This window comes from Mus caroli, unplaced genomic scaffold (assembly GCF_978045245.1).
Source record: "Mus caroli unplaced genomic scaffold, Mus_caroli_1 scaffold_11, whole genome shotgun sequence".
Lineage (NCBI taxonomy): Eukaryota > Metazoa > Chordata > Mammalia > Rodentia > Muridae > Mus > Mus caroli.
The window spans coordinates 60,950,895-60,976,988 of NW_028227266.1; the positions used below are offsets into that span (position 1 = coordinate 60,950,895).

A 26,094-nucleotide genomic window follows, 5' to 3' on the forward strand; every position below is an offset into this window, starting at 1 on the left:
GACAAGGTTGAAACCAAACCACATGTATTTATCCAATTCTTGTTCAGTAAAGGAAGCACAAATCATGTCTGGAGATTGGGGGTAGAAAACCAGGCAAAGCAAGATGTAGAGGTTGAACCCAGAGGGTTTGTTTTGAATGCTCTCCATGGCTCCAGAGCAGGGCGAGGCTTGGGGTGTTGGGCTCAGAACCTGTGCCAGGAAGGCGTGGAGGACTGGGCCTGGTTAGGAGCCTTCGTTCCCTGCTACCATCTTCAGTGTGGACACCATCGGCAGAGCCAGTGGTAAAGGGGATGGTGGGTAGCTTTTTTTTTTTCTTCAAGCTGGCAAAATTCTAGGCTGGACTTCTTATTGTGTAATCTGGCCCTAGGTCGTTGGCACTGGAATTCTGAGAGGAAACTGGAAGCCCAGAGAGGTGAGAAGGGCGAGAGACCAATGGTTCCCACTCTTCTTAACGCAGTGATTGCAACCATACAATTTTTTTTTGCTTCTTCATAACTATAACTTTGCTATAATCACAATGTAAATATCTGTGTTTTTTGCTGGTCTTAGGCAGACCCCTGTGAAAGAGTTGTTTAACCCCAGAGAGGTGGAGACCTACAGGTTAGGAACAGCTGGGCTAGAGAGAGGAACTTGGACTAGAGCCAAGTCTGTCTGGCTAGAGTCTGCCTTCTGCTCATCCTGAGTTGCCATAGAAGTTCTGAAAAAGTAAGGGGCGGCTCTTAAAGTGTCCTTTCCCCCTGGGTCATTATTTTTTTAGAAGGCCTGTTGTAGACCCAAGCTGTCCATTCTAATCAGAGCCAGTGCCACAGCCATGTGACCTATACACATAGTTGGCTGTCACTGTCTTAGAGTTCTTTGTGAGGCTTTGTTTTGTGTTTTGTTTTGAGATGAGTTTCACATAGCCCAAGGCTGGCTTCAAACTCAGTGTGTAGCTGGGAATGGTATTGAACTTGTCATCCGTCTTCTACCAAGTTTATGTAGTATTGGAAAAAAATCAAACAAGAGACTAGTACAGGCTAGGAAAGCATATGCTATCTACCAGGTAAATTTCCAGCAAGGGGCCCACCATCTCATTTTGCACTGGGCTATAGTTACATAGCCATTCCTGGCCAAGACAGCGCCTCTCTCTCCCTGGTTTCCGGGTGCCTCTTATCTCCCCTCGTGGCCTTTCGGGGCTGTTTACCAGCCAGCTGTGGATTTCCAGCCTGCCACCAGCTCTCTCTCTCTGTCTGTCTGTCCGACTCCTCCTCTACCCCCCATCTTGGTTCACCATGGATTCTGTGACCCTTCAGCCAACTATGCAGCAGGAGTGTCCTATGTAGGGAGAACTGACTGGAGTGTGCTGAGTGCTGCTGCGTCAGTTTGGTAGGGTAGCTGCTGATCCAATCCGCTGTCAGGGCTGGTGCTTGATTGGCATAGGCACACGCCCAAAGCTATTGCGGGGAAAGCTTGAGCGTTGATCCCACCTGCTGTAGCGCACTGTTTATTATGTTTATGCTTCTCGTGAGCTGTTTGGGCCCCTCCCCCCTCTCACTGTATTCCCAGTACTTATATTGTGCCTGGCCCAGTAAGAGGAACATTTGCTAAGCAGTGCTGTCCCATGCGTTCCCTCTAGGCTGATTATGGGGAAGGACAGTCTCTGACCTCTAGGAGGGTCAGATGCTTAATACACGATTAAATGATTCATGCTGCTGCCTCTGAGATCGCTGCCCAGCCTTGGGTTCTTAGAGCCAGCTACAGGGATGGCTTCCTGGGAGGGAGTCTTGAATTAGATTTGGGTGCAATGGGTAGGTGACTTGGGGGAGGGGGAAGTGGCCAGCTAGTAGGTCACTAACTAGCCGTGAGTGTTTCAGAAGCTGGCTAGAGTGTGCAGTTTATAATAGGCTAAGCCGATGTCACCGTCCTTTTCCTAAAGAGGTGGAATCTTGGACTCCAGAGAACATGATATCATTCAGCCCAGATTAGGGGGTCTTGCATCCAGGGTGAGGTTGGTCAACAGTAGCCCAGGCTATTGCGTAACCACATCCTTCCCTGAGGTCACGGCCTTCAAGACAAACACTGAAGTAACTAGGGCTGTGACGAAGGCTGCAGCGTTAGAGAGAAGAAAGGTCACACCTGAGAACTTCGTAAGGATCAGACTTGGTGGTTTTGAAACAAACGAGTTGTTGTGTTGCGTGAATGTGTTTGTGTTTATCATGAAGTTCAGCTTTCACTGGCAAGGAACGAAGACAGACCCAAGCCTGGGGTGGGGGTCTCGGGTAAGGTTTACGTACGGGAGAGCCAGGCCAGGCTGGCTTCTTATGTGTGGTGCCTCCCTACAGCCAGCAGAATATGAATGTCAGCCTCCTGCCTGGGGCTGAATGATCCTGTGTAAGCAGAATAGCCCTGGTCTCTGGGGCTACAGAGGTAACTGAGTGCACTGGGGTGTTGTTGTTGTTGTTGTTGTTTTAAGGGCTGGTGGCGGTTGCTGTTGTGCGTTAAGGGCTGGTGGAACCAGGAGGGCATCTAAACCCAAAGTACAAATATTCAGTTTAATTTTAACTTGCAGTTTGCTCACACTCAGGACTTGGCAAGGGAAGTGGGCCTTTATTCTATTTTTTTTTTTTTTTTTTTTAAAAAGCACAGCACTTCTTGGATACAAAAGGGATGCTGTCACATGGAAGGGCTAGAGAAGAGGCTGCCAAGGACGGAGGAAGTGGGTTAGAAATGATAACAGTTGCAGGGTGAGTCCCCTTGGTCGCAGGCCTTGGGAGAGAGGAGGGGGTGGGAGTAGAGGGAGGTCAGGCAGAAGACTCAGGCAGACGATGGCTAGGGTTTTCTGCTTTGTCCGGTCTGAGCCACTTCTTGGCCTGCGAGGCGTGAGCTTTCTACACAATTCTGAGATCTTCGGGTCTATGCCCTGACCCCTCCTAAACAGTGCCCGGCACCCTTACTCTCTGTCAGGAAGGGGGAGGTGCAGAAAAGCAAAGGAGACTGGGAAAGGCTGCCTGAGACTTTGCCAGAGGAAGAGGAAACGCTTGGGGGCCCCACACCCAGCCGGAGGAGGCCAGGTTGAGCTCTGCTCCTTGGTGACTGAGGAGGTGGGTGTGATGCCCACCCAGCTGGTGGAACAGGAAAGGGCTGAAGGGAAGCCATTACAGCCATGGGAACCTATGGAGTTGAGTGATCTCTGGGCAGGCACAGTTCCTATACCTTGGAATGTCAGAGATGCCTCAGGGGACCGCTACATTGAGCGGCCAGCCAGCATTGACCTGTTTGCCTAGGCAGCCACCTGCCAGGCCTGCATTTCAGGCTAAGTATTTCTTTTTCTTACTCCTTTTTTGAGACTTCTTGTATAATCCAGGTAGGCCTTAAGCTTGGCTTTGTAGCCATTGGTGACCTTGAGCACAGTTTGTGAGCTGCCAGGGATCCAATCCAGGCACTGCCGACTGAGCCAGGTCTTCAGACCCACACTGCTGTTTTTGAATGTGGTTGTAAATGGAGGGACTCCCCCTCCATGATGTAGCTAGGGTGTGTGCCTGTTATGGGGAGGGCATTCAGAGTGTGTGTGTGTGTAAACAGTAGCTGTGATGACTTACATATTGTCCCTGAGAGTAGAGGCTCCCAGTTTGGGTGTGGTTCTGGGTGGTGAAGACTGTCCTGGTCAGTTGTTGGTAGAAATGCAAGGCAGCCTGTCTTGGTAGCAAGAGTTGGGGAGTAACTGAGGAGGTGCTGTGTCCCCGTCCCCCCTCACACACACACATAGAGGCAACTTCCCCTAGACATTCCCTTGACTGCCCAGCATTACCTTCCCACCCCAGGTCCTCTTATGCTTGGTAATGGCATTAAGGGGAGAGGCCCTTGAACCACTCTAGGAAAACCACATATGACTGCAGTCTCTGAGGAGACACCGGGATCTGCCTTTAGAAGCAGGGATTCCCTGGAAAGCCAGTTAAGGAGGAAGCCTGTGCACAGGAGTCCAACACCTCAGACTTGTGTCCCTTGCTTGCGCCCACAGCCACTCTTCCTCCATTTGCTCGATGCCCACAGTCAGGCCTCTCTCTGCAACTGTCTTGCCCTAGGGTGAAGGGCTCCAAGAGCTTCATTCTTATACTCTAACCGGGAGTGGCTTGACCTGGACCCCTGGCCTCTTAGATCTATCGAGAAGATGGAGCATGGCCAGGGCGGAGGCTTGGAGCTCGTGATTCGGGGAGGAAGGTGGTGTGGTGTTCCTGGCTTTCTTTCCTTCAGATAGAACTGTGAATCCCTGCTAGGAATGGGGCTGTCCTGCATGGAGCACTTGCTGTCTCTGCAGGGACCCAGGTGCCCCATAGTCCCTGGCCTGCCTATTAGCCTGGAGTGAACCCTGTTGTACCTCTGCATAGTGGCTGAATACAAGTGGTCTCTGGAAAACCAGAGGACTCTCTAGGCAAGGTCCTCTTAGAGGAGAAGTGCAGCCATGGGTAGGGACTGGCTCGTGAGCTGTTTATGCAGGGTGGTGGTGGGGAGGACAGTGGTGACCCTGTGAGACATGTGGGCCTGTGGAGAATCCCGTGGATGGAGGGTGCAGCACGTCCAGTCAGTATTTTCCATATTTCCCAGAGGCTGCAGGGTAGAAGCTGATTCTGAGGCAGAGTCCTGGGGTGCAGGGGAGCATGGGGGACAAGTGCCATCGGGAGGGGTCAGTCTTCTCCTTTTAGAGTCCTTTCAGCCTCAAGCCACGGATCTCTTAATCCCAACTACTTCAGAAGCGAGTCAGGATTACAAATTGAAGGCCTTTTAAAGCTATGTGCAAGGAAAATTCAGGTCCAGCTTAGGCGACTCCGAGAAAGACTGTGTCAAAGTAAAAAGGGGTTGGGGGGGGGGAGTGAACTAAAGGGAGCATGTGCTTGCTTGCCTAGCATATGTGAGCGCCTCGGCTCAACTCTCGGTTCTATACCGCAGTAAGGTTCCTGGTATCACCAAGAGACTGGGTTCCCCAAGCACCTGACTTGCCCAGGATTACCTTGGTCGGCCTGCCGACTCCTTTGGCTGTTTGCGCCTTTTCTGAGACCCACTGGTTCTCCCCTGACCTAGCATCTATTTGCGGTGTTTCCCCGAGCCAGCAACTGCTCCTGCCGTGGATTGGGTTTGGAACTTCCTCACGAGTGACTTCTACTTCTCTTGCCACTTTTTGTCAGAAACAGAGAAATACCTCCCACCACCACCCTCCCTGTCTTAGGAGTACAGGCTTTCTCATCCTCTATGAGGTAGGGACCAAGGAAGACGTCCCAAGAGCCATGTGGTCCGGTAACTGCCTTGTATCTCTGTCTACCTAAGATTAAAATAACACCAAGTAAGTGTTCAGGACCACACGAGGCTTGTGGCTCCATTCTTGGACAGCACCAAACACTTCCTTTCTGGTGGGACCATCTGCTAGACAGTGCTGTCTAGGCATGAGGATATGGACGAGGGTTCTCTGCTATGCTGCCCCTATGGTGGAGCAGGCTGGGGACCTGATTACAGTGATAAGGGCCAGGCCTCAGTGAACAGGCTGAGGCCAGAGGGAGGAGGGAAAGCAAGCATGAGTGTATTGTGTGCAAGCCACGAGCATTTGGCAAGGGGGCATGGGGAAGGTGGTGGTGGGAGGACAGGGATGGGGACCACAAGGTGTGGACTGAAATGAGTAGCCTGCCTCCAGGGAGTATCTGGCCTGGGCATTCGTAGGCAGGGATACCAGGTGCCATGGCCACGTCCATTGTGGCTGATGCCTGTGAGCAGTAGGGACTGTCATTTTTATTGAATACTGGGATGTGTAGCAGGGGCTTATTCATATGCGTGTGTGAATACACACACACACACCAGCCTTGGTGACAGCAAAGCCTACTGAATATGTTCTCTGCAGAGGTTCCCCAGTTCTAAATATTTATTTATTGATTTTATGTATTTGAGTACACTGTAGCTGTACAGATGGCTATGTGCTTTCATGTAGTTGTTGGGAATTGAATTTTTAGGACCTCTGCTCACTCCAGTCAATCCCGCAACCTCAGTCCCTGCTCACTCTGGCCCAAAGATTTATCTATTATTATACATAAGTTCACTGTAGCTGACTTCAGAAGACACCAGAAGAGGGTGTCGGATCTCATTATGGGTGGTTGTGAGCTACCATGTGGTTGCTGAGATTTGAACTCAGGACCTTCGGAAGGGTAGTCAGTGCTCTTACGTGCTGAGCCAGCCCATGGCTCCCCAGTTCTAGAGGTGTGCTTATCCAACACTCTCCATCTGGGTCTTGCTAATGGTAGAAAGATGGGTAGCCCGGTCACCCTTTGCTCCCAGGCCGTGCTGATCTGGATAAGGCAACAGATGGGACACTGGAGTTGGACCGCCTCTCTGACCCCTTCACTCACACCAACCTTCCTTTTCCAGGTGAAAGAGCTGGTCCTGGATAACTGTAAGTCAATTGAAGGCAAAATCGAAGGCCTCACGGATGAGTTTGAAGAACTGGAATTCCTAAGTACAATCAACGTAGGCCTCACCTCCATTTCCAACTTACCAAAGTTAAACAAACTCAAGAAGGTAAGCAGGCTGGGAGCTGGGAGGCTCCGGGTGGGGGCGCCTTGTGCTCCGAGAGCATAATTAAGGGCTAGGCCAGGTGCTTGCTACAACTTGCTGGCAGGGTCCCCGGGGATGTTCCCTTCCCGCTGGCTGTCTGGGGAGAGTAGCCCCGAGCTGGGTGTTAAGTGTACTTTCCCTTCCTGCCTCATACAGCTTGAATTAAGCGAAAACAGAATCTCAGGGGACCTGGAAGTATTGGCAGAGAAATGTCCGAACCTTAAGCATCTAAATTTAAGTGGCAACAAAATAAAAGATCTCAGCACAATAGAGCCGCTGGTGAGTCCCTCGGGGTCCTCCCCTTTCCTTGGGGGTGGTGGGGAGCCCAACTTTCATGGTTTTATTTACTTATCACTGTTTTTCTTTGACTCTCGTCCTGTGCTGTGAGCTAGCATGGGTACTATTTCTGCTTAGTTCACGGAGAATTCAGTTGGACCAAGGTCACCTGGTCAGAATGGGCACCCAGTGTGGGGCAGGGAATGGAGCCTGGTGTGGCGTGTGCCCTTCAGCCCGGGTTGTGGTATGTCTGGGCTCACAGCCTGGCTGGCTTGCCACCCTTTGAAGGAGAGGAGCAAACCTAGATGTAAGCTGAGTCTGGATGTACATCAGCTATCATTTCTTCCAAGGGTTAGGGGTGATTGCTGACACAGACGTGGCATTCCTGGAGTCTGAGGCTGTGGGTGGGAAAGCCCAGTGCAGGCCTTCATTTGCATATGGAGAGAAGAGTGTCTGTCTTGGTGACCAGGGCCTCAGACAGGGTGGATGACACTTCTGGCTCTGGCTTTACTCATTTTCCAGTGAGGGAAATTTTAGTCAGAACGGCAGTCTCTTGTTACCAGCGTCCCAGGTGCAGCGTTCTTTTGGTTTTTAAGGAAACCGCCCGAAGATGTGACAAAAAGAATCCATTGGAAATGGAGAAAAGTTGCAAAGCTTGACTTGAGGAAGGGCCAGGGATGCGGCAGAAGTGACTGTTCTGAGTTCACCAAGCACTCATCAGTCTCCGGACATTGTGAGGCCATGGGGCCAGGTGGTCATAACAGCAAGCAGGCGTTGCTTTTTCAAGCTCAGACTTTACCTGCCTGTCTGTCTGTCTTGTAAAGCACACTGACCACAGGAAGTTCTTTCCAGGTCTCCCACTGACCTAGGCGAAGGCAGAGCTGCTTTCGTCTGCTGGGAAGCCCTGACGTCATCATTTTGTTAGGAAGAGAAAGCTCTTCGAAGTTCTGACTCACTTGTGTTGGGAGTGTGAATACAGCTGAGTCTATACAGTCTGTCTAGCACAGACCGGAGCTCAGATGTCCTCTTGGCCTTTGGCCCCTCCACTAAGAATTACCTGGGCCTATATACGAAATAGTAGAGAATCTAGACTAACTCTGAGGGATCTACTCTTCCTAGTTTGACCTGGTCCCCATGGCAACAGGGACTCGGTGTGATCCCTTGAATGAGGTGAGAGGTCAAGATTCATTCAGCTGCATTTCTTGCTAGCTGTGGGCCTCCTCACTTCCTGGGGCCTCTCTAGGGTGTTTCCCCCTTCCTGCCCCCTTCCCACAGTCACCCTCACTGTTGACTGCCTTTCTCCACTTGCAGAAGAAGTTAGAGAATCTCAAGAGCCTAGACCTGTTTAACTGTGAGGTGACCAACCTGAATGCCTACCGAGAAAACGTGTTCAAGCTCCTGCCCCAGGTCATGTACCTTGATGGCTATGACAGGGACAACAAGGAGGCCCCCGACTCCGATGTTGAGGGCTACGTGGAGGATGACGACGAGGAAGATGAGGATGGTAGGTGTCAAGTGGGGATCCTGGGATGCAGAGCTCACTCTAGACAAGCTGGCAAGCCATCTGCCACTGGTTTTCAAAGGGAAGAAGGACTGGTGGCCTCAAGTCCCCCCAGAGAAGAACACTACGTATATCTCTATAGTGTGACCCCAGACGTGGGAGAAGAGACCAGTTGTAGGGGTGGACTCCCCAGGGCCTTTTCTCCATCTGAGAGACCAGGGTCTTCTGCTGGAGAGGCTGTGGCGCCCCCTGGTGGTTGCAGCATGCAGGACCACTGACCTGTATTGGGCCCTTCCGTGGCCTCAGGGAAGTTGGAGGCTATAGTCAATGTCAGATCCCTTGGGAAGGAAGGAAAGGCTAAGGGCCCCTCCTCCCTACCCCATCCCCCAGTCTCCACAGGTCCCCTGCAGTTGGCCCTCTTCTGCAGGGCTTTATAGCTCAAACAGAAGTACTCAGATAGTGCCAGTCAATGTAGACATAAAATTCTTTTGTCCTTGTTGGTCTGGGTTCTTCTGTGAAATGTTCATATATTCTGTCAGCCTCGGTGGATATCCTTTGCCCAAGGATTAGATTATAAGTGTTCCCCTGTTGCACACAGTATGGTGGTGTGATATGTGGCACGGGTCTGTGGTACAGCCCCCGGGGCCAGTCCTCCAAGCCTCTGGCCAGTTGCTCCACTACACAGGCCACTTGTGGCCTTGAACAGGGCAGTTCTCTGAAGAGGGATTAGTTATGTTGACTTAAGCCTCTGCTTCTCTGGGGCCCCAGAGCTTCTTGCTCAAACCTCCGTGTCTCTGTGGCCTTACCCACACGGAGGATCTTCTACATATCTGACTTGGAGGAAGTCTTATAACATGAGTCATTTTTTGTGTGAACACCACCTGTGTGCATTATTAGAGCAGTCGGGCTCTGAGCTTTGCTGGGGGGTGGGGCAGACATGGACCCTCCCACCCCCCCAGTCATCTCAATCCGAGTTGTCTTCTTGCTGGCCCATCCCCCACAGAGGAGGAGTATGATGAATATGCCCAGCTAGTGGAAGATGAAGAGGAAGAGGATGAGGAGGAAGAAGGGGAGGAAGAGGACGTGAGTGGAGAGGAGGAGGTAAGGAGACGGGGCTGGGCACCTGTGCAGTCCCACTTCTGACCTGGCAGGTGCCTCATTATCAGTCGAGGCAACCCAGGAAGGAGCCTTGGTTGTCTATCTCCTGCCCACTGGCGGGGAAGGAAAGGGGGTCCGTTTTCCAAAACTTCTATGGCACAGACTTTGCTGCACAGACATCAGCTGCCGTTCTGAGGAAGTTGTGTCAGAGTAAGGAAAGGGAGGGGATACCGGAAGCAGAGGCTCCGAGTGCTTTGGGCGGGGCCTGTCGTTGAGGACATCAGAGGACAACTTTTGGGAGTCAGGTCTGTCCTTTCACTGTGTGATTTCTGGGGATTGGACTCAGGTTGCCAGGCTTGGCAGCAAGCACCCTTAACTTGCTGAGCCGGCTTGCCAGCCCCTACCTTTTGTTTTCTTTCTTTTCTTTTTTTTTGTTTTTTGTTTGTTTGTTTGTTTTGAGACTGGGTTTCTTTGTGTAGCTCTGGCTGTCTTAGATGTCTTAGAACTTACTCTGTAGACCTGGCTGGCTTCAACCTTGTAGAGATCCGCCTGCCTCCACTTACCGAGTGTTGGGGTTAAAGGTGTTTGCCACCACTCCCCAGCTTCTGCTTATCATTGAAATAGCTGGTTCTAGCCTTGTTCTGAGCTGTGCTCGTTTGGACAGATTTCTTGTTTTTTCTGGGTTTCTTGTCATCTGTGACGTAGGGACCGTGTCACCTCTCTCACTGGGTTATTGAGAGTAAAGTCACATCACAGAAGGAGTCTGGTGAGGGGTACAGCAGCCACGGGTCTCAGGCACCCATACCTTCTTCCCTGTTCCATGTGTTGGGGTTCCATGAGTTTGGAGGCTCAGGGTCTCTCAAAGCAGGGTAGTTTTCCATGAGTTGTTTAGAATGCTGAATCTGTTCTTGCCATTAGTAAATGGTTTGCAGTACACACTCGTGAACCAGGTGCCTTCGGGCACACATGTGCAGTACACAGGCCATAGTCCCTCCTTCTGGTTTTCTGCCTCCTTGTTTGTAGTACACATGCCCACACAGCTCCTGCGTGGGGTTCCTGGCCTGCCTACCCAGGGCTCAGGAGGGTGGATGCCAGCAGAAAGGCCAGGCTCCCATCTGTTCCTGCAGTTTCTCTGTCTTCTGGGTTTAGGCTGACAGCCCCACCTTTAAGGGAGGGATACTTGCAGGCGGGAACCTCTTTCCTTGAGGACAAGGTAATGGGACATACTGGCTGGTGGACTGTCCCTTGGACCATTCCTGCCTGCTGTCATAAGAGCCCCACATGTGGACTTTGTTCTACTTTTTTGTAATCTCATTGACCATCTGCCCTTTACCAGTTACCAATGAAAGAGCTCTTAAATACACACCCACAAACACACACACACACACACACACACACACACACACACACACACACCACACAGTCTTAGCAAACAGACCAGGGAGAGAACTATCCAATGATGTAAAAGTGAATTTACTTCAACCGTTCTTAGAAACAGCTGCTGTGAAACCATAGAAACCAGGCCTTCAGGTACAGAGAAGCTACCAGCATGGAACCCAGGGAATGACCCAGAACAAGGACCCTAGGATGGGAGGATGAAGTCACAGGGCTGGCTGAATCCCAAGCAGGTTGAAATGAGGTTCTCAAGGACCCTTGAATCTACCCGCCACACCCAAACCCTTCAGCTGCCTAGGCTTGGCTGAGGGGAGGGCCTGGGACAGGAGAGCTAGGCTTGCCCACTTGATTCTGGACTTGCTGAAACTGGGGTCTTTCCTTGAAGCTAAAACCATATTGAGGACAGATGCAAGAAAGGACGGCCTACTTTCAACGACAGGGCAGCTCTCTGCCTAGGGAGCCTGGACTCCCAAAAGCCTGCATGCTAGCAAGCTGCCTCTTTTCTAGGGGCTTCACATCCAGTGTTTCTAACATGGGGTAGTCCAAAACTACCACACAGCCCAGGTAACCCTCAGTATCTTACTTCATGTGGGAAATGTCGTAGTCCACCCACATGTTGAGTCATCTGACTCGGGTGGTTCCTTGATACAAAACAGTAAGAAGCCCTACTGTGTGTGTGTGTTCACCCTGAGCTGAAAGCCTTATTGTGGGCTCTGAGATGGGATGCAAGGCCTTTCTAGGCAGGGACATCTCTCTCTAACTCATGTAGGTGTGTGGGTATAGTGTATGTGCTTGCATGTGTGCACAGGTGTTTGTTTGTGCATGTACCATGTGTGGAGGCCAGAAGTCAGTGTCAATTTTATTTCTCAATTTCTCCGCCTTATATTTTGAGCCAGGGTCTCTTGAACCTGGAGCTCGCTGGTTTGGCTAAGCCGGTTGCCAGCGAGCTCCAGGGTTCCACCAGTCTGTGTCTCCAAGGTGCTGGAATACAAATGTGGGCTGCTAGGCCCGGCCTTTACCTAGGGGCTGGGCTGGAGCTTGGATCGGTGGGACTAGGAGCTGCCTCCCCAGATCCGGCAGGGGCACTGCTAACACCCCGCTGTCTTTCTTTGCCTCTAGGAGGATGAGGAAGGGTACAATGACGGGGAAGTGGATGACGAGGAAGACGAAGAAGAAGCTGGTGGTATGTCAGCCTTCTCTCTCCCAGTGGCAGCCTGACCCCTTTGACTCTAGCATTGCCCTGCTTGGGCTTTAAGGGCCAGACGATGGGAGGGGGCACCCACGCTTCCTAGATGTGTTCTGGTTTGCAGTGGTGGTGGGGCTGCCTGGAAGATGGCTGCCTAATAACTCTCCCTTTCCCTCCATTTTTCCAGAAGAAGAGGGGAGTCAGAAGCGAAAACGAGAACCGGACGATGAGGGCGAAGAGGATGACTAAGGAATGAACCTGTTTGGGGAAATTCCTATTGTGATTTGACTGTTTTTACCCATATCCCCTCCCCCTCCTATTCCTGCCCCCCGAAACTTATTTTTTTCTGATTGTAGCATTGCTGTGGGAAGGAGAGGGGAAAAGTGTACTGGGGGTTGATGGGGGGTGGGGGTGGGGGGGAGGGGAGGAATAAAATACTATTTTTACTGCCACACTTTATTTCCCCCCCCTCCTTTTTCCTTGTGTCTGGTTTTGTCCCCATAAATGCAGTAGCTTAGTGCACACCAAGCAAGTGTTTGTTCTTACTCTCTGGAGAGGATGGCTTGGAGGTCTAACATTTTCTGGTATGTCCTACATCCCCAGAGTTGATCCGGGAGGCCCGCGGCTGGCCTCTGCCAGGTGACTCACAGCCCCTGTCATCTTCACTAACTCCTGTTCTGGTTCCGGTTCGTGTGGTCGCTGCCAGAGGCACCCAGCACCCCGGTTTGTAAATAGCAACCGAAAGGCGTATTTTGGCACTGGTTTGGGGACAGTCCCCATCTCTCATCCCTTTTCCCCTTTCCTCCACAGATGGCAGTGGGCTTTGCTTTTTTGCAAAGAGAACTCTTGTTACTCTGGGGCTGTGATCCCGAGAGCCAAAAAGAAAAAAACAAAATAACAACAAAAAACAAAAAAACAAAAACCGGCAGAGTGAGGAGATACTTGTAAAATGGGAAAGAAGTGAACCTTCATGTTTCAACAAAAACAAAACCGTTCTATTTGGTTCTGTAAAATATTAGAGCAACTTGTTTTGCAGAAATGATAGGAGAACGCATCTCAGGCGCTCCAACTTAGAACCCTTTTACAAATCTACGCTCTGGAGCTCCCTGCGAGAGTCCTCTGGGGTTTTGTTCTGTTTGTTTTCCTTCTCACATACATTGGAGCACAGGAAAGGAATGCAAACTCGTATTTTCTTACCCGGTGGGACTCTGAAGTGGCCACAGGTTTCTCCTAGGGAATGCTGTGTGCCTTCTGCGTCCCTCTTCCAGATCGCTTTAGAAGTGACGTGCTGTGTCCTTCCTACCCTGCGTCTCATTGGTACAGAACAACTGCCACTCATTTTTCTCCCACCCTTGAGAAGAGCCAAACTTTGAGTTTTATGTCTGTTTGTCATTGATAAATTTCAATAAATCTTTTTTATACAATTTTTTGGGAGATGGCTTCCTTTGAGTCTTTACAAGCCATTGATTGTCCTAGGATCAACTGCTGGCCCTGGAGGGAAGTCTTGTTTTGTCACCTGCTAAACAGCTTTCTTACAGAGTAAATACCCTTACACCGAGATGGAGGGAGAATTTTTGTTCGCAAAGCAGCAAAAACTTATCTGGGTGGGATATGCTCTACTTAAAGGCTACATTCTTTAAAGTGGGGGAAGGAGGGGGGAAAAGGTACAAGACTTATAAATAAATAAATGAGGCAAGCCACCTAAAAGGCACACCAACAATAAATAGCTCCTGCTCTTGTTTTTAAAATATCTTTGATTAATTTTTTCCGTATTGTAAAAGAATGTATGCTTAAACTCAGGAATGTATAAAACATTTAACCAACCCTAGACTTAACAGCTGGTATTTATTGTATTTTTTACTTATGGTCCTGGGTCTCTGTTTTTTGGGGTTTTCCGAAGCGCTCAGGTGGTTCCCTGCTAATCCCATGGCTGGGTTCTGATTGGATTTATTGTAACCAAATAGGTAGACGGTTGGATTATTTCCAGTTTCTCCTGCAGCATCCATCCTTCTCTTAAGTAATCACACTTAAAATCTATTTAAGTAATCATACGTAATGATAAGTAATCATTTTAAAATCTATTTACATTGTGTGTGTGTGTTTCTTGCATGTCAGGGCAACTCTGGGGAGTCAGTTTCTCGTCCCATCCCATAGGTCTCAGATTGAACCTGAGGCATCAGGCTCCACAGCAAAGACTTGTACTCAGTGGGCTATCTCCATCTCACCAAGCCCAAGTACTTAACACCTTTCATTTTTCTTTTTAAAAAAAATATTAGTTTTCTCAGTAAATCGCACTGGTTGGCCTGGAACTCTGTAAATCAGACTGGCATCAATCTCCTAGAGATCCGCCTGCCTCTGCCTACCAAGTGCCCCTCACAGATTCTTCATTTCTTCACAGTCAACTCTTAGACAAGATGCTCATTGGGCCAAACCTCTCCTAGCATTTTTGTAACGGTCATGTATGAGATTGCCTAAAACTTGTCAGAACAGGGATGGCACACTGGTTGCATGCCCATCTTCTCAGCCATACAGCTTTGCACTCCATAGCAAGCGTCAGCTATCTTGCCATCATGGCAGGGTTCCAGTGACTCTTGCACATGTCTGAGAAGACCTGGGCCTCACCTCACCCTGACACCTGCTCTTTTAGACTAGCTACCTCTGGCTTCAGAAGCAGGGTCAGGTGGTCTCCTGCAGGCTAAGCTTTGTGGTCATGAGGGGGAAGATAGGCAGGCATGTATTTACAGGAGGGTATCAAGAACATGGGCGTGATGTGTCAGGACAGATGCTGTGGACCCCAGCCCCTCTGTGGTGGCTCAATTGACATGGTGTGAGTAATGAATACGTTTTGCAGGCAGCCTTCAGGGGACTCCCTTTCTGCATCAGGCCAGGTATTTCCATCCACCTTTGAGTAAGGTTGATGAAAATTCTAGGGAGATGCTCAGTATAAACACGAGGACCTGAGGACCTTCAGCATCCATTGTATAAAGCTGGATGTGTTGTGTGCTGCTTGTAACCTAGCACTGAGAGGCAGACAGGCAGATCCCTGGGGCTCACTGGTCAGCATGCCTAGCCCACTTGGCAGGCCCCACACTGTCCAGAGAGACCCTGTGTCAATCAAGATGAACGGCTAGAAGCACCCTCTGAGGCTGACCTCTGGCCTCCACATGTTTGCACATACGAGTACATTCTTTGTCCCCCTTGAACTGTCCCCCCCTAAATGAGGAAGGCTGGGACTGAGTACCTTGAGCATAATATGTAAAACCCGGCCTGCCACACTGGGTGTGTTTTTAGTTTTGTTGAATGGAAAGGAGGAAGAGTGAACTGTTTCTGAGCCTTGACCCTGTGGCCAGCCCAGAACTTCAAACACAGCCAGTCCAGCTGGTTTTCTCAGAGTCTCAGAGTGAATCAGTGTCGTATAGAAGAGCCCTGAGAAGCTGAGCTCATGTCTAGTCCCAGAGCCAACTTTCTTGTCCTTATACTAAATCCCCCTACTGACTGTATCCTTGACTTGTGCAAGACTACTGGGTGAGGCATCATGAACTGGTTCCTCAGCTCACACCGTCACGACTGTGGTCACCAGTGTGCTAGTAACCCCAAGAGGCCAGTTGCCCAGTCCTAGGTGTCCATAGTGGTACCTACCTGTCATCCCGGAACTTGGCAATCGGAGGCTAGCGCAAGGCCATCCTTGCCTGCATAACAAGCTTTTGGACAGCCTGGTTACTTGAGAAATTGTCTAAAAACTAAAAAGCCTCCTCGTTCATCCCCTCTAACTTGGTGAAGTTCAGGGAGGACAAGTGGTGGGCCCAAGGTCACATCACGGGAGAGTGGAAGAGCCCAGCCTCAAGCCCATGATAGATAGCTTTTTGGGGCTTTGGTACACTCCTCTGCGGTGAGGACGGAGGTATAAAGTGCAGGGTTTCCCGTAGGAGCCAACCCTACAGGTTTCCCATGGCAATAGGACCTGTCATCAGCTCTCCACATTCCCAGAGCAATGGGTTTCCGGTTCATCTCCTAGTCAAGCCATTGTCTGGAGAAAGGATGGTGGCATGATCTGTGGTGTGGCCTCCAGGCTGCGTGCTTTGAGACCGCCACTCCCTCCAGTCTCCTAGATTGCACAAAGGTGGAAACGGAGCTTCAGAGGCAAGGTGACGGGCTGGTGAGATGGCTCAGTGGGTAAGAGCACCCGACTGCTCTTCCAAAGGTCCAGAGTTCAAATCTCAGTAACCACATGGTGGCTCACAACCATCCATAACGAGATCTGGCGCCCTCTTCTGGAGTGTCTGAAGACAGCTACAGTGAACTTACATAAAATAAATAAATAAATCTTTAAAAAAACAGAGGCAAGGTGACTCTCCAGCTTATAAGTGCCTTAAAACCCCAGGGCTCTGGCACCACATGGTTCTTTCTTATCCTGTGTTAGAAGTGCTAGCAGGCAGATGCAGGCCAGAGGTGAACAATTCAGGCTCTCGTTTGCTGACTCGCAAAGACTATTTATATCCTGGTCCCAAAACTCATTGTTCACATTTGGAAGGATTCCCACCCTGGGTCCCTAACAAGCAGTTCCTGTGGCAGGCTGGGCATAAGCAAGAATAGGACAGAGAGAGGTTGGAGATGGAGACAGATCTGAAGCCAGCCAGGAAGGCGTTAGCAGGGTAGAGACTAGAGAAAGCCAAACTCAGGGGGACAATGTCACTGGGACTCCAGGAGCAGACACAGGAACATAACAAACAATTCCTGTTAGTGGGGCACCATTGGACTGTGGACGGTCCAGTGGATGGGGACATTCTCCACTCCAGATGTTCAGTTGGATGATGTCCCATGCTCACAAGGACAGCAGGTGTCAAGGAGCCCCTGCCTGGTGTCCAGAGACATGATTGGATAGTGGTAGAGAGAGTTTGGTTATTGTTTGAAAGACTTAATGTTTTAAATTATGCATGTGTGTGTCTGTGTGGGGCTATATTTACATGAGGTGCAGGTGCCCAAGGAGGCTAGAATAGGAAGTCAGAAACTCTGAAGTTCATAGGCAGTTGTGAGCCACCCAGAGCAGAGGCTGGGAATCCAGCTCAGTTCGTCTGCAAACACAGTAGTAGGTACTCTTAACCGCAGGCGCCTCTCCTGGTCCACAGAGACAGTTCTTAATAAGACCATTCTTAGGCCATGCATGATGGCAAACACCTTTACTCTCAGCACTCGGAATGAAGGAGGATCTCTGAGAGTTCAAGGCCAGCATGGTCTAGTCCAGTCAGGGCTACAAAGTGAGACCCAGTCTCAACAAACAAACAAGCAAAAAACCAACAACAACCAAAAGCAAAACACACCGATCTTGCTGCACGAAACTGGGAGGAGGAGCCTGGTTCCAGGGAAAGGCAGCCTGTCACCAGAGCCAGGAAGCCATGGAACCTAACATCCCGTGGCTCCATTCAGCCTTGGTCTGACCAGCGCAGAATGGGTAACCCCCAGTGGTCCTTGAACAAGTCTGCTTTTCATTCACTAGAACTCTATTTGGTTTATAATCAATCCTCACTACAAAGACTGCACACACGGAAGCTCTCAGTGAAGATTAGCTGCTTAGCACTCGGCACAGTAACCTATGCTCAACCCCAGTGTTTCCAAAGATGTCCTGACTGGAGTCCCCGGGGTTTGTCCGATAGCCAGGTTTTACCCCATGGGAATTCTTGTTCACTCTAGATTGGGACCTGGAAAACCCAGGACTCCAGGTTCTATCAATCCCCAAGGTAGTCTTGCCATGAGGGATGTTTGGAGAATGGTGTATTAAACTGAATACTCCCAGTGACCTGGAGAGAAAAGTTTGATCGTACCACATTCATTCCGTTAAGGGCAGTGAGACTCACAGACATTGAATGATCTAATTAATTTGTCACACAGCCCACAAGTAGCAGAGTTGAGTTTCAAACCTGGGTCAACATAATTTTCATAGCTCCTGTAGGGAGTAGGTGAAAGCAACTGCCTGTATGCCTCAAGATCGGGAGATACTAGAAAAAAGCAAGGGGAAATAGAGACTGCAAACTACTTTTTTTTTTTTTTAAAGATTTATTTATTATATGTAAGTACACTGTAGCTGTCCTCAGACACACCAGAAGAGGGTGTCAGATCTCATTTTGGGTGGTTGTGAGCCACCATGTGGTTGCTGGGATTTGAACTCTGGACCTTCGGAAGAGCAGTCGGGTGCTCTTACCCACTGAGCCATCTCACCAGCCCGCAAACTACTTTTTTAAAGTGATGTGACAGCAAGATGATTCAGAGGGTAAAGGCATTTGCTGCCAAACCTGGAATCCTCGTGGTTAGAGGTACGAACCAACTGTGAGGACTAAAGTTAAGTTTAAATTACCAAGCCTAAGAAATCTTGGGCTGGAGAGATGGCTCCGAGGTTAAGAGCACTGACTGTTCTTCCTGAAGGTCCTGAGTTCAAATCCCAGCAACCACACGGTGGCTCACAAACCATCTGTAATGAGATCAGATGCCCTCTTTTTTTTTTTTTTTTTTAAAGATTTATTTATTTATTATATGTAAGTACACTGTAGCTGTCTTCAGACACACCAGAAGAGGGAGTCAGATCTCATTACAGATGGTTGTGAGCCACCATGTGGTTGCTGGGATTTGAACTCTGGACCTTCAGAAGAGCAGTCGGGTGCTCTTACCCACTGAGCCATCTCACCAGCCCCAGATGCCCTCTTCTGGTGTGTGGTGTACTTACATATAGTAAAATAAATACATCTAAAAAAGCAAAACAGCTGGGTGTGGTGGCGCATGCCTTTAATCCCAGCACTTGGGAGGCAGAGGCAGGTGGATTTCTGAGTTCGAGGCCAGCCTGGTCTACAGAGTTCCAGGACAGCCAGGGCTACACAGAGAAACCCTGTCTTGAAAAAAACCAAAAAACAACAACAAAAAAATGCAAAACAAGCAAACAAAAACCCTAGCCAGCACAGACAGAGTCACTTCAGGAGCTGATGATTTGCTGTTTGCTTGTCAAAACTTTCTTCAAAATAGTCATTATCCACTCAAGGTCACCTAGCCAGAAAGGCATCAGTAGCATCAGAGCCCATAGCCTCCCGTTTTGAATACAGAGCATGTATCCTACGTTCTCAGGGCTAGCATGGTTTACGGTTGAACACAGCAAGATTCGTCTTGACTAATTTCACACTTTCCCTCAAGGACTCAAGCTCTCAGACCTAACACAGTCCTTTCTCTCATCTCTGCAACTCTCTCTGCTTCCAAACCAGTGACACAGTATTCCCATGATCCCTGGGGACAGATGTCTCATAACAAACATGTTCTAAAACTCAAGTATGAAACTCAAGAATGAGCCTCTTGCTGCTTGCAGAGATGCTGCTGGCTGTTTCCAAGCATCAACAGTCGTGTCTGGGGCTTTAAAAATCAGGTGAGGCTGCATAGCTCAAGATGCTAAACTCTTGGATGGGCCAGTGCCAGGAGGTTTATGTGACCTTGGACAAGCTACCTCTTATTGCCCATCCCTAGAAGGCTCAGGAGGTCAGGGCATACATTTTGCTAGGATGGTGCAGGAGAAAGAGTTATGGATGGCATTGGGTAATAGGGAAGCACGGGGTCTTGGATTTAAATACAAGTTTGACTTGTGATTGGTATTCTTCATTGTCAACATGACTACATATGAAATTAACTAAAATAAAAAATGAGGGCACACCAATGAGGAAGTTTTGCTTACTTTGAAGTAGGAAGATCCACTTCAAGTCCAGATCTTGAGGGGGAAGATAACGATACACATCTTTAACCTGGGCCATACTTTCTGTTGGAAGTCCGTATGCGGTCATGGAAGAAAGCCGCTTTTTCTCTTTGCCTGCTTGCTCTCACCTTGTTAGCAAGTCCATCTCCCCCTTGGCATGAGATCCTGCTTCTTCAGGATTCCAGTGTACACTAAAGACCAGCCGAGGCATCCAGCCCCATGGACTGGGCAACTTCTAGATTCTTGGACTTTCAGTTCACAGCCCACCATTGTTGGATTAGCTGGACTGGAGCCTGTAAGTCATTCCAATAAATTCCCTTTGTATATATATATAGATTCATTCTATAAGTTTTGTTACTTTCGAGACCCTTGACTAATACAGTCTTCCATAGAGACAGGACATGCCTCATCCTTTGTATCCGGAGAGCAAGAGAAAGGCCACTGATCACCTAAGTGGGTTGATTCCCTGGTGGGGAATTGGAAGGGGGATACTTGTTAGTGTTTGAAGAAAATATAATCTGGGATCACCAATAAGACACAGGTACAGTGAAGGGTAGGGTGGGGGTAGGGGCTTGAGGTGGGGACAGAAGGCATGAGGAAGTTGTTCTGGGTGGGTGGGAAAGCAAGCACAAGGCAGCCAACGATTGAGTGTGGCTTTAACGTGGTAGATTAAGGAGTTGGGACTGAAGCTGAGTGGGTAAAGTTCTTATCTAACATGCACAGTGTTTGGGTTCCTTCCCTGATACTGTAAGAACTGGGCATGGTGGTGCACACCCATAATCATGGCGCTTGGGAGTCGGAGACAGAAGGATCAGAAGTTCAAGGTCATCTTCAGCTGCATACTATGTTCAATGCTGGGCTGGGATACATGAGACCCTGTCTCAAAACAAACAAACAAACAGTAGCCCCCTAAAGTAGACTCTTTGGAGAGTTATGAGGGTACAGTTCAAATTCTAAGCTGGTTAAGGAGGTGAGTCGAAATTGTCAGGAACGAAGAAGGAGAGGGCCAGCAGAGGAGCTGCAGGCCAGAGGTGGGGATGTCCAGGGTGGAGAAAGGAGCCTCACTGGAGGTGAGGGGTGTTTTCCTAGCACTTCAGAGGTAGAGACAAAGACATCAAGAATTCAAGGTTAGCCTTAGCCTCAGCCAGTTCCTAGCCAACCTGGGCTACAAGAGAGCTTTTCTCAAGAAGTGTTTAGCCCTACCCCATCTCTCCTTCCACGTTTCCCCCACATCCACCTGTGTCTCCCCTTTGAGATGAACAGCTTTGCTCCCTTCCATGGTAGCTTCCTACCTCAGCACAAGCCCAGAAATGGACTTGGTTGACCACAGATCAAAAGTTCTGAGGTCACGAGCCAAAGTAAATATTTTGTCATTTTAAGTAACTCATCTCCCCCAGATATTTGTCACAATGACAGAAGTAACATAGACACCAAGGTAGGAGAGGGGAGAAATGAGGCATTCATGGAAAATGAGAAGGATCCCCCAAGTCCAGGTATAGGAGCCCATGAAGTACAACAGCCCCCCTGGTGGCTGCTTCACTTGAAGACTGCCAGGGAACAGGGTCACAAGGAAAGACCTTTGTCAGACAAAGCTGACAAAGGTGCGATGGAGAATGCCTGCCTTCTGCTAACCCATGAGCTACAAGGAGTTACTACTAGTTACTTTCCTCGTTGTTCTAACAGCCAATGGGACCGGCTAAGGAAGGAAGGCTTGTTTGACTCTCAGTTGAGGGTATGGGTTGGTGGGTAGTCATGGCAACAGGAGAGTAATGTTGCTGGTAGCAATGGGTCCACAGTCGGGAAGCAGAGAGGACAACTCTGGTGTTTAGCCTACTTTCTTCTTTTTATTCAGTTCAGGGCCTAGGGTGTAGAATGGGGCCATTCACATTCAGGGTAGGTCTTTTGACTTAATGTGGGGAGAAGATGAAGTCAGGTCAGTAGCCAGGCAGTGACTCGTGGCACCTAGAGCTTTGATGGTGATTCTAAATTCTACAAATTGATATCAAAATTAACCATCATGTTTGGTTCCTAAAAGTTGAAGTGTAAGGGTAAAAAAAAAAAAAAAAAAAATAACCCTTCTGGGCAGAGCAGGTGAGGTGTGTCCTACTAACGCTGAAGACCCAAGTTCTGTCCCCAAGACCCACATGGGGAGAAACAGCTTCAGCCAATTGTTTTCTGACCTCCACATGCGCACCTCTGCGTGTTTGCATCCCAAAACACACCACAAGTACACTAAATACATACATACATACATACATACATACATACATACATACATGCATGCATACATACATACATAAATGTCATAAAACAGGAAAACAGCCTTTGTTCTTTTCTGCAATTTCGACACGGTTCAACTGTGGGCAGGAAACGTACTACACCCTCCCATTCCCGTGGGACAATTGTTTACAGATTGCTGGCGGATTTGTGTTCTGTTTGTCTTTTCTGAATCTTTGGAGCCTGTTGGCCCCTCATTTGGAGCCCTCTCAAATCTCCCCGTGCCTCCCGATTTTCTGTCACCCTGGATCCATCCACTCTCCTAGACCAGTTCCAGAGGGAAGTCCTGTGTTGGAACCCCAGGTACAGGCTCTCTCAAACACAGGCACGTCTCAGGTGTCTCCTCTCCTGGCTTTCCTTCAGCAGGCATCCCAGACCTCATCACCAGAAGTCGGAAGTCAAGGAGAAAATCGGGAGGCACCCACAGCAGCCAAGCTGTGAACAGGTATTTATGAGACTTAAAACGAATGGCACCTTTTGTTACTCAAACACACGGCTGCGCCTTGGATATTCAGTTAGTTCCACTGTTCTCTGCACGTCCCAGGCCAAAGTAGGCTGTTGGAGCCAATTACCACTTGCATCAGGGAACCTTGCCCGGGATCGGACAGTTTTTGCTTTAGACAGGGAATGAAAATAAGGACAAGATCGCTCCAAGGTAAGATTGAGAAGAGGTTTATTGTAGCATGAGGGATAGAACTGCCAGCCTCATCTGGAGGAGAATTCGAAGCTGAGAGAAGGGAAGCAGGCTCTCCAGCCTTCGAGCTAGAGAGGTTTAGGGTAGGGGGCGGGGTGAGAAGTGCGGGGAGGAGCCACAGGTGCGGAGTGAGACTTGTCCTAGGTTTCTTTGGGCCATGACAGATGGTTAGCTCCTGGTGCTGGGACAGATATCTGAGAGGAGTGACATAGAGGCACATTCACTCATGGTTTCACAGGCAGTCGGGCCAGCTAGATCCCTGAGTCTAGGCCTCTGATGTAACATGCCATGGTGGAAAGGCAGGGTGGAACAGCTGCCCACCTCAGGATGGGCAGGAAGCAGAGAAGAGATATTTGAAAGGGAAGGAGGCAATATATGTCATCCCTCAAAGGCCTATCTCTAATGATCTACTTCTTCCTAGTGGGCCCCACTTCCTGATGTCTCTGCCATCACACCATAAAGCTGTCAATTAGGAATCTATCAACAGGTAAGCTCTGTGATGGAGCCAAAGCCCTCACGGACCCAGTCACTTCCCAGTGATCGTGCCTACCAGCTGGGGATCAGATTTTCCCATAGGAGCCTTTGGGAGACATTCGTATCGATATCATAACAGACACCAGCCACTGCTCCAATCATCTGGTCAGGGGACTCCAACTATCTAAACAGTGCAGAAAGAACCACTGTGGGCCCATCCCAGAGGGATCTTGGGCATGCTTGCCTGTTTGTTAGTTCATCTGAGGCAAGGTCTCATATATTCCAGGGAAGCCCTCAACTTGCTAAGTAGTCAAAGACTACTTTGAACTTCTGTCCCTCCTTCCTGCTTCCACTCTCCTGGTGCTGGTATTACAAACATGCTCTGTTATTGTGGTGGTGGGGGTTGAAGCCAGGGCTTCATGTGGGCTAGGCAGGCCGTCTTCCAGCTGAGCTGCATCCTACCCAGTGCTTTCCTCTTAATGTTTCCAAGACCCGAGAGATCAGAGCAGATTTTTGGTTTTTGGTTTTTGGTTTTTGGTTTTTGGTTTTTGGTTTTTGGTTTTTGGTTTTCTTTTTGAGACTGGGTTTCTCTATGTAACCCTAGCTATCTTGGAATTCACCATGTAGACCAGGCTGGCCTTGAACTCATAGAGATCCTCCTCTTAGCAGCAAGCCCCCAGGATCCCGTGTTTCCACCTTATTCGGTGCTGGGGTCACAGGTACATTCCACTACCCCTGGCTTTTATGTAGGTTCTGGGGACCTGATTTCAGGTCTTCATGCTTGTCCAGCAAACACTACCCACTAAGCAATCTCACTTAGCCCACCACAGATTGTGTGTGTGTGCGCGTGCGAGTGCGCAAGTGCGTGCGCACTCATATGAGTGTGTGCTCAGCATAATGTTGGGGGTGGAATCCAGAGCCCTGTGCACACTAAATACACATGCTCTACCACTGAGCTACATCCCCAAGTGCTCATATGAAGTGTAACAACAATCAAAAGTAATGTAGAGTGGTAGGTGTCAGATATTGGTTTGCTACCAGGCGCTTGGGGATGGGAATATATTGGAGAGGTGGGAAGGTGGACCTGGAATGGTGGAATTACTCTACATCTTAATTGGGTGTGGATTATACATGTGTATGCATTTATCAAAATTCATCAACCATGTAAGATTTATGCGCTTCACTGTGTGTAAACTAAGAAGCCGTGCAACTGTAAATAAACACTGAGCCACAGCTAATGGTGTGTGTGCTGAAGCACTCAGAGATGAAGTGGTACTGATTTCTGGAATTTATTTAGTAATGCATAAAAATTATATGGATCAATGTACATGTGATAAAGTAAGTATAGAAAAAGGTTAATTATTGAATGGAGGTGGCAAATATATTATCGGGCTTTCTTTGTGTACAAAAAAAATGCTGCCGGGCGTGGTGGCGCACGCCTTTAGTCCCAGCACTCGGGAGGCAGAGGCAGGCGGATTTCTGAGTTCGAGGCCAGCCTGGTCTACAAAGTGAGTTCCAGGACAGCCAGGGCTATACAGAGAAACCCTGTCTCGAAAAACCAAAAAAAAAAAAAAAAAAAAAAAAAAAATGCTGTAATTAAACAACAGCATGGCGATTATATGCAAAACCAAGATCACAGACTGGCAACCATAGCCAATTCACAATCACCTAGAATGTTAATGTGTTTTTACAGTCAACTAAAATACTTCAGCATGATTTTTCATATTACCAACGTGAACGGGGCTAGTGAGACAGTTTAGTGAGTCAAAGCGCCTGCTCCCCAGCTCCAACACCTGAACCCAAGGAGGAAGGAGGAAAAATAATCTCCTAAAGTCGTCCTCTGACCTCTACATATGCACCATGGCACATCACACACACACACACACACACACACACACACACACACACTGTAAATAGAAACGTTGGACCATGGTTGGATATAGTGGCTAACACCTGCAATCCCAGCACTCAGGAGGCAGGGACAGGCAGGTCTCTATGAGTTCAAAGCTAATTTATTCTACACAGTGGGTTCCAGGCCAGACAGAGCTACATAGTGAGATCTAATCTCTATCAACCAGCCAACCAACCAACCAATCAATGAACCGTCTCATGACCCACCTCTAACTCATTTAAGAACACAGTAATGCGTTTCCTCTTTCACTCAAGTCTGTAGCTTCACTAAGCTGATTTCAAAGGCTTGATTTTCAGTCCACAGTGTCCCCCACTGTGTGCGTGTGGCCTGTATAGACTGTTGTCGCATGCTAGCCTCCAGCTTTTTGCCAACAAGGCTTGGGGAATATTGTCTCAGGCCAGGTTTTGATTGTTCCTTCCTTAATGTGGATTCTTGACGTGTGCCAGAGGTTGGTGGCTTTGTTTTACTTTTTGAATATTCAATACTAGCAAATGATTTTCCTGAAAGTTTTGAGCTTCTTTATCCCATGTGGTATGTGAGAGGGTCTGCCTGCCTGCATCTGCATCATGGCTGCCTTGTGCCCCCTCTCTCATTTTGTAAGAGGAGCTTGATTTAATTTCATTTTTAATCCATAGTCTTTTTATGCTGATAAAGCTAAATAGTTCATATAATTTTATTTCTCATTCTTAGTGTGTGCAATCATGTACTCACTGTGAATGCGCATGTGAAAGGGAGTGAGTTAGAAGACGATACTAAGGACTCAGCTCTGCCTTCTGTCATCGTCATTGTTGTCGTTGTCGTTGTGAGCCTTGGCAACTGAACTCCTCTCTCTTCGGGGTTGAGTGGCTTGCATTCTTATCTGGTGAGCCATCTTGGTGGCCTGAATTAAATACTTTGAAAGATTTATTATTTTTAAATTTGTGTGTGTCCTTCATGTGTGTGTGTGTGTCCTTCCCATATGTGTGTGTGTGTCTGTGTGTGTCCTTCCCGT

At 48.9% G+C, this 26,094-nt stretch overlaps 1 protein-coding gene and 1 long non-coding RNA gene across 5 annotated transcripts in view; both read left to right on the forward strand.

Annotated features, from left to right (window-relative positions):
- The window catches only part of Anp32a (acidic nuclear phosphoprotein 32 family member A), a 37,042-nt gene extending 24,723 nt beyond the window's left edge, over window positions 1-12,319 (forward strand). For 3 of the 4 annotated variants that reach the window (XM_021171437.3, XM_085844692.1, XM_021171440.3), the window contains exons 2-7: window positions 6,385-6,534; window positions 6,727-6,849; window positions 8,158-8,350; window positions 9,351-9,448; window positions 11,960-12,023; window positions 12,214-12,319. In XM_021171437.3, coding sequence (XP_021027096.1) covers window positions 6,385-6,534; window positions 6,727-6,849; window positions 8,158-8,350; window positions 9,351-9,448; window positions 11,960-12,023; window positions 12,214-12,275 — 690 coding nt within the window. In that variant the 3' untranslated portion in view covers window positions 12,276-12,319. The remainder of the gene's footprint in view (window positions 1-6,384; window positions 6,535-6,726; window positions 6,850-8,157; window positions 8,351-9,350; window positions 9,449-11,959; window positions 12,024-12,213) is intronic. The other variant, XM_085844691.1, reaches the window with a different exon arrangement.
- An 8,842-nt stretch (window positions 12,320-21,161) lies between these two features.
- LOC115031916 (uncharacterized) lies at window positions 21,162-23,190 on the forward strand. Its single transcript, XR_003837551.1, has 3 exons — window positions 21,162-21,181; window positions 22,387-22,468; window positions 23,139-23,190. It is a non-coding gene; the product is annotated as an uncharacterized LOC115031916 (long non-coding RNA).
- The last annotated feature ends 2,904 nt before the right edge of the window (window positions 23,191-26,094 follow it).